This window comes from Pteronotus mesoamericanus, unplaced genomic scaffold (assembly GCF_021234165.1).
Source record: "Pteronotus mesoamericanus isolate MK-2021 breed Mesoamerican mustached bat unplaced genomic scaffold, CSHL_Meso_final scaffold_651, whole genome shotgun sequence".
Lineage (NCBI taxonomy): Eukaryota > Metazoa > Chordata > Mammalia > Chiroptera > Mormoopidae > Pteronotus > Pteronotus mesoamericanus.
The window spans coordinates 34,641,355-34,653,786 of record NW_026555325.1 but is presented as its reverse complement, the minus strand read 5'-3'; the positions used below and the strand labels follow the sequence as shown (position 1 = coordinate 34,653,786).

Here is a 12,432-nt window from a genome sequence, read left to right as displayed (position 1 = left end):
TATAATCAGTAATTATTGTTGACTGATTTAAAATATCATGTGTAACTTTTTTTTTAAGTAAAACACTGGGCTTAAGTGTAGAGTTTGAGTTTGACAAATGTTTGCGCCCATATAACCAATGTCTTTGACAAGATAGAGAGCATTACAGTCACCCTAGAAAACATCCTCTTTTCCTTCCCAGTAGGCCTCCTGCACCCACAACCATTATTTTAGTTTCTAATCCCAAATATTAGGTTTATCTGTTCATGAACTTGATGTAAATGGAGTCATACAGTATGTATTCTTTTGTGCCTGACTTCTATGACTCAACATACTGTCTTTGAGGTGTGTAGATGCATAACTTTAAGAGCATTAATATTCTCATAAATATTTCTCATAACTTATTTAAAACATAGTGCTGCCCTGGGTGATGCGGCTCAGTGGATTGAGCACCAGTCTGCACACCAAGAGGTCACCAGTTCAATTCCCAGGTGGGGCATGTGCCTGGGTTGCTGGCCAGGTTCCTGGTTAGGGGGCCTGCGGAGGGCACCCAGTGTTTCTCTAGCACGTCGCTGTTTCTCTCTCTTTCTCTCTCTTTTCCCCCCTCTATAAAAGTTTCACATATACAATTCTGTAATACATCATTTGTATGTTTCACTGTGTGCTTACCACCCAAAGTCTAGTGTCCATCTGTCATCAGGTAACAAATGATTTTTCTTAGTCCTCTAGGGACTTTATTATAGCTGGATGTATCATCATTAAAGTATCTGCATATAGCCCTGGCTGGTGTGGCTCAGTGGATTGAGCGCCGGCCTGCGAACCAAAGGGTCGCCAGTTCCATTCTGAGTGCAGGGCACATGCCTGGGTTGCAGGCCAGGTCCCAGGTAGGGGGCGCACAAGATGCAACCACACATTGATGTTTCTCTCCCTCTCTTTCTCCATCCCCCCCTCTAAAAAGAAATAAATAAAAATCTTTTTAAAAAGTAAAATATCTGCATATAAATTACATGTAAAATGTAAGTTTAAAGACATGAATATAAGCCATATATCTTTAACTGTATTGATTCTGTAAAGCAAGGCTGTTTTTAGTAAAGTGTTTTCTATTAGCATACAATAAGGGCAGTTTTATCTTTCCTTACTTTTGTGTATTTTCCAGACACATAGATTAAATAAAATGTTTAATTTTTCCTTTACATTGTATGTATTAATAGAGATCAAATTAGATGTCTTCATTATGAACTTGGGATAAGGGCAATAAGAAACCCTATTGTTCCCAGCCTCCACTAAGATGAACTGGCAGTGTGTCAGGAAAATTCCCAGTATGGAGCAATTTTATTACAATTCAGTACAATTGGTTCTTGCATAACCTTTAGAAAATCATACATAAAACATTCTCATCTATATAAATAAAAATCACCCACACACTTTATTAATAGCTTTTGTTCACTTTTTCCCTGGGCCTTGTGCTGCATGTTCCTACTGTGCCCCCTTTTTTAGTCTTTTTTTATAATAACTTTCTATAAGCTTTCTCAAAAGCAAAAAGGTTAGGTAATATTAGGAATCACATACAAGTGTAAGATAATTCTTGATAATTCCTATTAGACACAGATGCCTTGCTTGATCCTATGCTAGAACTAGTGTCTCTAAGTGTCCTTTTTACTTTTAGGGACAAGGAGTGGCTTTTTGACTCAATATAGTCAATTTAACTTTAGGATTAGGAAAGAAGGTTGCACTTTCATGGTAGTAAGAATTATAATATATTTTATTTGTGATAATGTTGAGGGGTTTCTTTTGAAACACACTATTGTTAAGATTATACCACTGTTGATGTAACTAGTAAATATGTGGTGAAAGCAGGAACATGGCAGATTGAAGTCTCAGCCTTTTTTCCATAGTCTGGTTCATTAGCCAGAAATGTGTGTGTTTTCAGGTATCATTTCCTAAATTCAAACTTCAGAAGATTTTCTATATATTACCCCAAAATATGTGCTATAAATTACCAAAATAATTTAGTAATAAGCCTATAGACCTAATTATAAATTTACAGGAAATACAAGGGCTAGAAAAACCTATTAAATGATGTTACTCTTCAGAATTTGGGAAATTCTACAGGATAAATGACCGAGATTCTTCAACAAAAAAAAATAGTACAATAGTAATGGGGGAGAGAGGGAAAGGTAGCTTAATTTTTTTAGCTTGAAAGAGACCTCAAATGTATGTAAGTTATACATCAATAGAGAGAGAGAGAGGCAGACTTAAAAGAGGTGTGAAACAAATGCAGCATGTGGACCTTGTATGAATCCTAATCTGAACAATTATAAAAAGATGCTTTTGAGCCTGGGCCAGGTGGCTTGGTTGGTTGGAGCATCATCCTGTCCACCAGAAGGTTGCAGGTTTGATCCCTGGTCAGGGCACATACCTAAGTTGTAGGTTCGATCTCTGGTCTGGGTGCATATGGGGTTGATGTTTCTCTCTCACATCGATGTGTCTCTCTAAAAATGAGTAAACCTTTGAGTGAGGATTTAAAAAAAAGATACTTTTGAGACTGTTAGGGTATCTGAATGTTGACTGGATATTAGATGGTTTTAAAATTAGAAATAGAGAATGTGTTAAAGGTGTTGGGGTTTTATCTTTAAGACATAGTCTTTATTTGTTAGTGATATATATGTCTGACATTTATTAAAATACTCTATCAGAAAGGAAAAAGAAAGTTGGGGTTAATAGATAAAACACGAATGGCAAAATATTGATAATTGTTCACACTGTGTGATGAAAGCATAAAGCTCATTGCATTATCCTCTCTAGGTTGGAAATTTTTTGTAATATAAAGTTTTTAAAATACATATACACATTCACAATGGGAAGAAAAAAATTGATCACCACTGTAATAGCAAACAAAACTATATTCATTTTAGGAATAGCCATTTAGTTTCAGCAAACAGGACCCATCCTATAAATTAATGTTTCAAATTTGATGAAGGAGGGAAAGGCATTTCTAATATAGCCTTACCTAACCTACAACCCAGTGCCCTTTCTTCTCCCACCAAATACCATAATATTGTAGAAGGTAATTCTTCATTTGAAAAGAATGATCAACTTTGACTGGAAGACACATCTGTCATGGTACTTGCAATGAAACAAAAAGTATCTTTGCCTTTAGCGTTAGTCTTCCTCCTGTGCTATTTGTAGGATTAACATGGGACTGCTATCCTCTAATTGTGAAATCAGTGGTATGGCCTAATGGCCAAAATGCCGCACATTGTTATTGGATAAAATACCTATTTTACTACAGAACATTTTTTACCTTCAATTGCTGTTGCTTAGTTCTATAAAAATGAATGCTTTCAATGAATAGATTAAAGCCTTTACAAACATAATTTTGTACATAATTCACCTTTTGGGGAATTTTTTTTCCCCCTGGGATACTGACTTCATGGTATTTTTCTAGTAGAAAATAGTTGGTTTAATCAGGACACAGAACTGAATACCATAGTTACAGTTAGTACTTTGTTGCTTACCCATATCACAGCAAAGAAAGTTTGCAAAATTAATAAGTATTGAAAACATTTCCTTCAGTGGACCTGATTTCGTAAGTTGAAACATTGGTTTTCATGGTATAGAGGCTTAACTTATCCTGGCTTATAGGATCTAGAAAGGAGCTCTCACAAAATCAACATTTTAAAATAAGTGCCCTTTTTCTGGATTATTTAGAATTATTCTGCTGTAGCAAATTTAAGAGCAAACCAAACATTCCTGAGTCCAAACGTCAGCTGTAATTTAAAGTATTGAGACACTGTACGTAAAAGTAGTGATTTTGCATTTTAACATATTTGTAAAATGTTTTTTTAATATATCTGTATAATCTATTATATCAACAAATGTTCAGTTCTCTGAGGCATTTCTGTCAAAGTAACTCTATATAGCCACTGTCACAGTAACACGAAAGTATAAAGACATCTTATTAAATATATCTTAATTAAATATGACTTGTCATGTCTTCCAAATCCAGAAATTTTGATGAAAGGAGAAGCTTTAAGTACAAAAATAATGTATTTGAATAAGAAAGGATTTTGAAAAATGCTACTAACTGCCCTGACTTGTATAGCTCAGTTGATGGGGCATCATCCTGCAAAGTGCCTGTTTGGTTCCCCTACCTGGGTTGCAGACTCGTCTCCGGTCAGGGCCCATGAAAGAGGCAAACGATTGGTGTTTCTCCCACACATCAACGTTTCTCTCCCTGTCTTTGTCCCTCCCCTCCCCTCTGACTAAGAACAAATAAATAAAATCTTTTTTTTTAATGTTATTACTAAGTATTTTTTTAATTATGAAGAATGTATCATAAGATAATCATAAAAGTTTTATAGCTGTTGGCAAAAAATGGTTACTATTTATTGAGTACTATTTGCCAGGTATTTCACTAAGCACTTTATTTACAGTCTTACAGTGTGGAAGTCTATGCTAAGCATATGTACTGCACAGAAATCAGTTCAGGTTTTGAAGAAATATAAATGCTAGAAGACTAATGTTTCTTTCATAATCTGTATGCTCTATCAGATTGAGGAACGATGTCATTTTCTTGAAGTAATTAAAAGTACTGTAATGAAAATGTAAAAAAAAGACATAAAATGTAAAAAAGCATGTTTTCTAAAACATCTTATTAAAATCACCCATCTTCTGATGAAATTAGTGACCTCCCATCATAATGACTACGTTCTTTGGCCCTTTACTGTAGTGGTTTCTATCCTCATTCTTAGGTTTGTTTTATGAATTCATCTGACATCTAAAACAGTTCTTGACAATGAAATGTAGTTTTGGCACTTCAGAAAAGACATTTTCTACTTTATAAAGTTATGTTTCTATGTGAAATTTGAGAAGCCACCAAAGTAAACACTAATTTAATTTTTTTTATTATATCTATATAATCTATTTAGATCAACTCAATTTTGAGTTCTCCAAGAGTCATTTGTATTAATTGGATGAGCACTTTTATGCCATTTAGAGGCAACCAGTATTAATATTTAAAATTCATAGGGTATAGTCCCAGCAGAGGAATCACTGGATCAAAAGGCAGTTCCATTTTCAGCTTTTTGAAGAAATTCCACACTGCTTTCCACAATGGCTGTACCAGTCTTCAGTCCCACCAACAGTGTACTAGTGTTCCCTTTTATCCACAGCCTTGCCAGCACCTGTTGTTTATTGATCTGTTTATGATGGCCATTCTGACCGGTGTGAGATGGTACCTCATGGTGGTTTTGATCTGCATTTCTCTGATGGCTAGTGATGCTGAGCATCCTTTCAAATGTCTCTGGGCCCTCTGTATCTCCTCCTTGGAAAAGCGTCTGCCCAGGTCCTTTGCCCATTTTTTCATTGGATCATTTGTTGTCTTGGAGTGGAGTCGAGTGAGTTCTTTATATATCTTGGAGATCAAACCTCTATCTGATGTATCATTAGCAAATATATTTTCCCATAGGGCTGGCTCCCTTTTCATTTTGCTGATGTTTTCTTTAGCCGTGCAGAAGCTTCTTATTTTGATGAGGTCCCACTTGCTTATTCTTTCCTTTATGTCCCTTGCTTTAGGAGACATAGCGGTGAAAAACTTGCTGCGTGGGATATCTGAGAGTTTCCTGCCAATGTTCTCTAGGACTTTTATGGTGTTGCGACTTATATTTAAGTCTTTTATCCATCTTGAGTTTATTTTTGTGTATGGTGTCAGCTGATGATCCAGTTTCAATTTTTTGCATGTAGCCGTCCAGCTCTCCCAACACCATTTGTTGAAGAGGCTATTATTGCTCCATTTTATGCTTCTGCCCCCTTTGTCAAATAATAGTTGCCCATATAGACCTGGGCTTATTTCTGGGCTTTCTATTCTGTTCCACTGGTCTATGGGTCTGTTCTTGTGCCAGTACCAGATTGTCTTGAGTATAGTGGCTTTGTAGTAGAGTTTGATGTCTGGTATTGTGATACCTCCTACTTTGTGTTTCTCAAAATTGCTGCGGCTATTCGGGGTCGTTTATGGTTCCATATAAATTTTTGAAATGTCTGTTCTATTTCTGTGAAATACATCATTGGTATCTTAATAGGGGTTGCGTTGAATCTATAAATTGCTTTGGGTAGTATGGACATTTTGATGATATTAATTCTTCCAATCCATGAGCACAGTATATGCTTCCATTTATTTGTGTCTTCCTTAATTTCTTTCTTCAATGTTGTATAGTTTTCTGCATACAGGTCTTTTACCTCCAGTTGAAATGCCAATTCAAAAGAACCTATGCACCCGAATGTTCATAGCAGCACAATTTACAATAGCCAAGTGTTGGAAGCAGCCTAAATGCCCATCAGTAGAATACTGGATCAAAAAACTATGGTACATTTACACAATGGAATACTACACAGCAGAAAGAAAAAAAAAACTACTAAACTTCGCAACAGCATGGATGGAACTAGAGAGCATTATGCTAAGTGAAATAAGCCAGGGGGCGAAAGACAAATACTATATGATCTCACCTGTAAGCGGACCCTAACCAACAATACAAAGATGCAAGGAAAATAAGACCAACAGCACTGAAAGGAAAAGAAACGAACAGAGACAAGAGGGATGGAGGGAGGGAGGGACAGAGGAAAAGGAAGGGAATGGGAGGGTCGGGGAACATGTAGCAAGGTCTAATGGACAAAAACCAAAGGGGAAGGATTGAGGAAAGGAGATGGGGAGGGGGCAGAGGAAGGTGGTTGGGGGAAGGCAGAGACAAATATATTTGAAAAAATAAAGAAAATAAATTTTAAAAAAATAAAAAAATAAAATTCAGCTTAAGGTTTTATTATCAATATTATCAACCAAACTGAATAATTAAAAGATTATTAAAGTAATCCATAGGAGTTAAATATCCTGTGTAAAAGAAAAATAAAAAATCCTATATTATTTTAAAATAAAATCTTAATGAAATGAGATGCTACTTCACAATGTTTTTGTTTTGTTTTCAACTAAGTAAGGCTTTTTCCCCCCAATAAATTAAAGCATCTCATTATTAATAACTTTCCATCCTCCAGTAATAGGCATCTTTTCCCCTATTATCTGCCTGACACCTAAAGCCAACTTTCAGTTGTTCGTGGTAACATGCATAAAGGGTAAAATCACATAGAATTCAGTAAGAGATATTTACCCACACCTGAACTCCATGACCAAACTTTTATCAAAGATGCTACTAACAAGTGAACAGATTTTAATTTTATTGCCTTTTGTCTTCCATGGTAACATATAGGTAAACATTCAGTAAAGCAGTAAAAAGACAAATAGGTGAAGTACTTAATTCAAACTAGAGAATTGGTCTCTGAATGTTTCTCTATCTGCTACCTCCCTTATGAATTTCTTGTTTGCAGGAATTGTCTTATTCTTGTATTCCAGATACATCGCCCAGCATCATTCATTTAAGATGATTTAGGCCAGAAACTTTAATAGCTTCCATGAACTGTTATCATTATTTGCTACCTGCAGGGAAAACAAAATGAAACTGGAAAGAGCCTCTCCTACCTTATATATAAACCTAATAACGTTTGAGGGAAGGTCTCAGATGTTTAAAATTTTTTGGTTTTTAATTATATCTACCTTTATTCCATATTATTTATCTTTAGTATATATTATGTGACCAAAAAGAAGCTCACTTTTCAGTTTGGGATTTTGCAAAGGTGGAAATTGCAGCTTGTAAAAAATATAACACATACAAACCTATAGCCAGTCTAAAATCGCTTGTCACCAACGCCACACTAGTAACTAGAAATTACAAGCTCTGGAGGTATACACAAATGTGCAAGTGCACACATGTGAGTACCCACATGAGATTAACTGAAATAGAAACCACATCCATAGTGCTGTGTGAGAGTGTGTATGTATGTGTGTGTGTTCCTGATAATTAGCAACTACAGGGCAATGTACTCTACTGATACTTGATAAATAATGGTGAGGAACTTTGAATTGGTAACTAGAATAATAAATTGATCATGTACCTTTAAAAGTATCTCTTTTAAATTGAATGATAAATAATGGTGAGGAACTTTGAATTGGTAACTAGAATAATAAATTGATCATGTACCTTTAAAAGTATCTTTTAAATTGAATTCTTACTAAAATAATAATTAAAAGTTTAATTGCAGTTTTTGTTATCGTTTTGCTTTGATCTTATACTAAAAGCTACCACACAGATAGCATCTAAATATATCTTTTTCTCTCAAAGTTACATAAGAGAATCCCCTAGCACATAAAGAAAAATGCAATTATTTTCTATTCTGAATCTCCAGACTGCTGTTTCAGAAAATCATATCTGATTATTTGCTCAGCAGAAGATTATTGAGTTGATTTAGCTGTGATTTTACTTAACAAAGCTTCGACTGCATTCCTACTGTGGAGTCCGAAAAAGGTAGAGGGATATAAATGATACATTCAAACTGTGATTTTTGTGAACAGGGCCATCGATGCACCCCTCGGAGCTAATAGCGGAGATGAGAAACAGTGGGTTTGCATTGAAACGAAATGTACTGGGGAGAAACTTGACCGCAAATGATCCATCACAGGTAATGATCTTTTTATCAGTAAGCTGAAAATGTCTATAAATCTAAATGTGATTGCTTGTGAATTGCTACTTAATGTTTTCCAATATGCATATATCCATAGGAAAGCAAAATAAAGCTAAGAAAGTGCCTAAAATGTATTTTGATTTTGCTTCTTTATTATCTTAACTTAAATGAGAAATTGTTTTTAAACCTATATTTTAATAAATGAAACTGCTCCTCTGGGTTTATGTGGATGAAATATCTAACTAAACTAGTGATAAGGTTGTTATTTTTTTTCTTTCCTGCTAACTTACTCCTGAGGTGGCATTAAATAGAACCAAAGGGAGGAAGTTTGTAAAGGAAAACACCTAAAAATTACAGAAAATATTTGAAACATTAATTTATTTAACTGTACATAGATTCAGAAAATGGTTGAGTTTAAAGGGTTGTAGATATCCTAATGCAAACCATTTATCTTATTTAATGAGGAAACTGGAGCCCAGAGAAGTAAAGTGATTTCTCTAAAGTCATGTGGCTATTTTGAGGTGGAGGTAAAACTGAGACCCAGCCTCCTCCTACTGGCGTAAACTTGTGCTGTTCTGAAAAGAGGCACATTACTTTTCAAACATTACTAGGGATTGTTCATATAATCTATATAATTATATATTTGTATTGTTCAATATATTTGATATGTATTTGCTAATCATATATTTGATAATGTACTGTTGAAATTATAAAGGCTAAAATTATGGATGTTTTCATCTTCCCCAAAAGTTAACCATCTTGGTTTTAATATTTCATTAAATTTAAAACAAAACATTTAAACTTGTAAATACTGATATTTAAATTCAAACTCAAGAGTTAGAAAGTAGAAGCCATGCTGTAAACGTTTTGTTTCTCTAACATACTCTTCCTGATTAAAATTTGGTAACACTGGCAAAGCTGTAGTCTTAACCTCTTACTGTCTAATGATGCTCCTTAATTTACCCCCTCCCCACTTTCCAGTCCAAAATGTCACACTCATCCACAGTATGTCTCCAATAAAAAATTTCTTATTTATAAATGTTTTTCTTACTGTCCGCTAACTAACTTGTCTTACAATTTAATGATCTTTGTTGACTCAGGAATATGTTGCAAGTGAGGGTGAAGAAGATCCAGAAGTTGAATTTTTAAAGTCACTAACAACCAAACAAAAACAGAAGCTTCTCAGGTAAAAAAAAAAAAAAAAAAAAAGTATATATTTAATGGACTCAGTTACATTTTTTTGTGTTTCATCTTAGTATCATATTTAACTCTGATCCTAAGAGCTCATGAAGGTACTTAAACCATGATCACATTCAGCTATAGTAACACAATTATGTCTTCCTTTCAATAATATGAAAATGAATCTAAGATTATATACTCAGAAAAACAAAAATAAAAGCACTTTTCAGAACATTTCACCTGGAAATAGTTTTATTTGTAGGTTTTACGTGTTATAATAGATTTGTATATATCTGCAGGTTATTCTTAGAAAATATTTTTGGCCATGTATTTCTCTTTTTATATTTTGTAAGATTTTATGAGGAATGCTGAAAAATGCTTAAATTTAAGGTAAATATGAATCTTGTTAAACATACTCCCTCTGGTTTAAAGAATCCAAGAAATGTCTTCTGAGTCCAATAGAGGGAGCTCATGTTTTGATATGTGGATTTTTGAGAACGGCTGGACAGAACCCAGTGAAAGACATTTTTATTTCAGAGGAATTCAGACAAATCATGTAAACAAGTTACTCATCTGAGAATGTGAAGTACTCTTTAGAAATTCAGAATGCCTTAATAGAATTATTCTAATTATTTATAAATTAAACAATTGTTGAAAACCAGTATATGATTATTTAATTTTATATAACTAAACAACAGTATAAAAAGTGTAAAGTATATTCTTATTCAGAATTTCTGGAGAATATACTCTTGAATTTTGATAATGTAACATTGATTAGTATTTACATAGTTTAAAATGGTACATACAAGCAATTAATTTTTCATTTGATTATAGTTCTATATGTGAATTTGCAGTAGATCCAATTAATGCATGTTCCAAACCTTTACATCATGATGACCATTTATTTAGAGTGCTATATAAAATAAATCCTGTTTCAGTAAGAATTTTTTTTTTTAGACATTGCTATTAAGCAAAGTATAGTGAGAGAATTGGCTTAATGCATTTAATTTTTAAATTTAATTATATGTGACTTGAATAGTTTAGAAGGAAGAAAATGATTTGTCATTAATGAAGTATGTGTTTATATTTATTTTTTATTTATTTCTTACAAGATTTTATTTATTTTATTTTTAGAGAGAGGGAAAAGGAGGGAGAAAGAGAAGGAGAGAAACATCAGTGTGTGGTTGCCTCTTGTGTGCCCCCTTCTCAGGACCTGGCCTGCAACCCAGGCATGTGCCCCGACTGGGACACAAACCAGCAACCCTGTGGTTCACAGGCCGGCACTCAATCCACTGAGCTATACCAGCCAGGGCATAATAAAATATGTGTTTATATTTAATGCCACTTTAATAGCGGCTAAGAAAATACCAAGTCTATTCAAAATGTTATGCTAGTCTATAAAAGGACTATTTTTAGTCTGTTACTATTTTTCCCAATAACAGGAAATTGGATCGACTTGAGAAGAAAAAAAAGAAAAAGAAAAAAGATAGAAAAAAGAAAAAGCTTCAGAAGAGCAGAAGTAAACAAAAAAAACATAAAAACAAATCCTCCTCCTCCTCCTCCTCCTCCTCCTCCTCTTCCTCCTCCTCCTCCTCTTCTTCCTCTTCCTGTAGTGAGACTTCAGAAAGCAGCAGTGAGAGTGATAACAAAGAAAAAAAAATACAAAAGAAGAAAAGAAAGAAAAACAAATGTTCAAGAAATAAAAACAGTGATGTAGAAGAAAAGGACAAGCCTAGGAAGAGAAAACTTTATGAAGAACTTTCTAGCAATCACTGTAACAAGGAAAAAGCCAAGGAAGAGCCTAGATTTTTAAAACAAGAGAGTTCTAGGGAGACTAGCAAATGGAGTCATTCTGATTTTGACAGAAAGTCCAGAAGCCATAACCACCGCCTAGAGAAGAGAAGATCTGAAAGAAATGAGAGGAGCAGCAGGAGCCAGAGCAGAGATGAGAGGAGCAGGAGAAGCCGGAGCAGAGATGAGAGGAGCAGGAGAAGCCGGAGCAGAAGTCACAGTAGTTACAAGCAAAGGGAGATAAGAAAACGGCCACAGCGAAGTCCCAGTGAAGAGCAGAATAGAAGAAATGACACCAGAAGCCATGGCACAGATATATACAGAAAAGGAAGAATGCAGAGAGAACGAAGCAGAAGTAGAGAGTAAAGAGAGATTGCATGCGACAATTACCTGGGAATAAAAATATCTCCACTTCCTTATCAAATACCTTTAGCAAGGGCTAATATGTACTATTGTCTTCCTAATAAAAAAAACTCTATTTTAATTCTCCATCTCTGTGAACTGTCATATCAAGTTACAAAACTACATGAATCTCATAAGAACGAACTTTCCAAATATTTGTAAGTATTCTATTTTGGAGGTTTAAAAATATTTTCTGTTGATAAGTGTTTCCTGTGCCCTCTATGCCAAATAAAAACCCCATATAACTTGGTGACATTTTCTTTGTTCTGAAACATCATTAAAAGAATGATAACACAATTGAATGGGTAGAATTTATTTCTTTAAAACTTTTTTAAAGTTTTTATGTTTCAGTTACTGATTTTAGAGAGAAATAGAGAGAGAAACATCCATTGGTTTTTCCACTTATTTATGCATTCACCAGTTGATTCTTATATGTACCCTGCCTGCAGTTTGAACCCACAACCTTGGCACATTGGGACTGGCACTCCAGTTAACTGAGCTCCTTTCAGGTGTTTT

General features: G+C 34.4%; 1 protein-coding gene across 2 annotated transcripts in view; it reads left to right on the top strand.

The window, feature by feature from the left end:
* The window catches only part of CIR1 (corepressor interacting with RBPJ, CIR1), a 43,941-nt gene extending 31,743 nt beyond the window's left edge, over positions 1–12,198 (top strand). The window contains exons 6-8 of one of the 2 annotated variants that reach the window (XM_054562366.1): positions 8,435–8,541; positions 9,645–9,730; positions 11,166–12,198. In XM_054562366.1, coding sequence (XP_054418341.1) covers positions 8,435–8,541; positions 9,645–9,730; positions 11,166–11,880 — 908 coding nt within the window. In that variant the 3' untranslated portion in view covers positions 11,881–12,198. The remainder of the gene's footprint in view (positions 1–8,434; positions 8,542–9,644; positions 9,731–11,165) is intronic. The other variant, XM_054562365.1, reaches the window with a different exon arrangement.
* Positions 12,199–12,432: the final 234 nt, after the last annotated feature.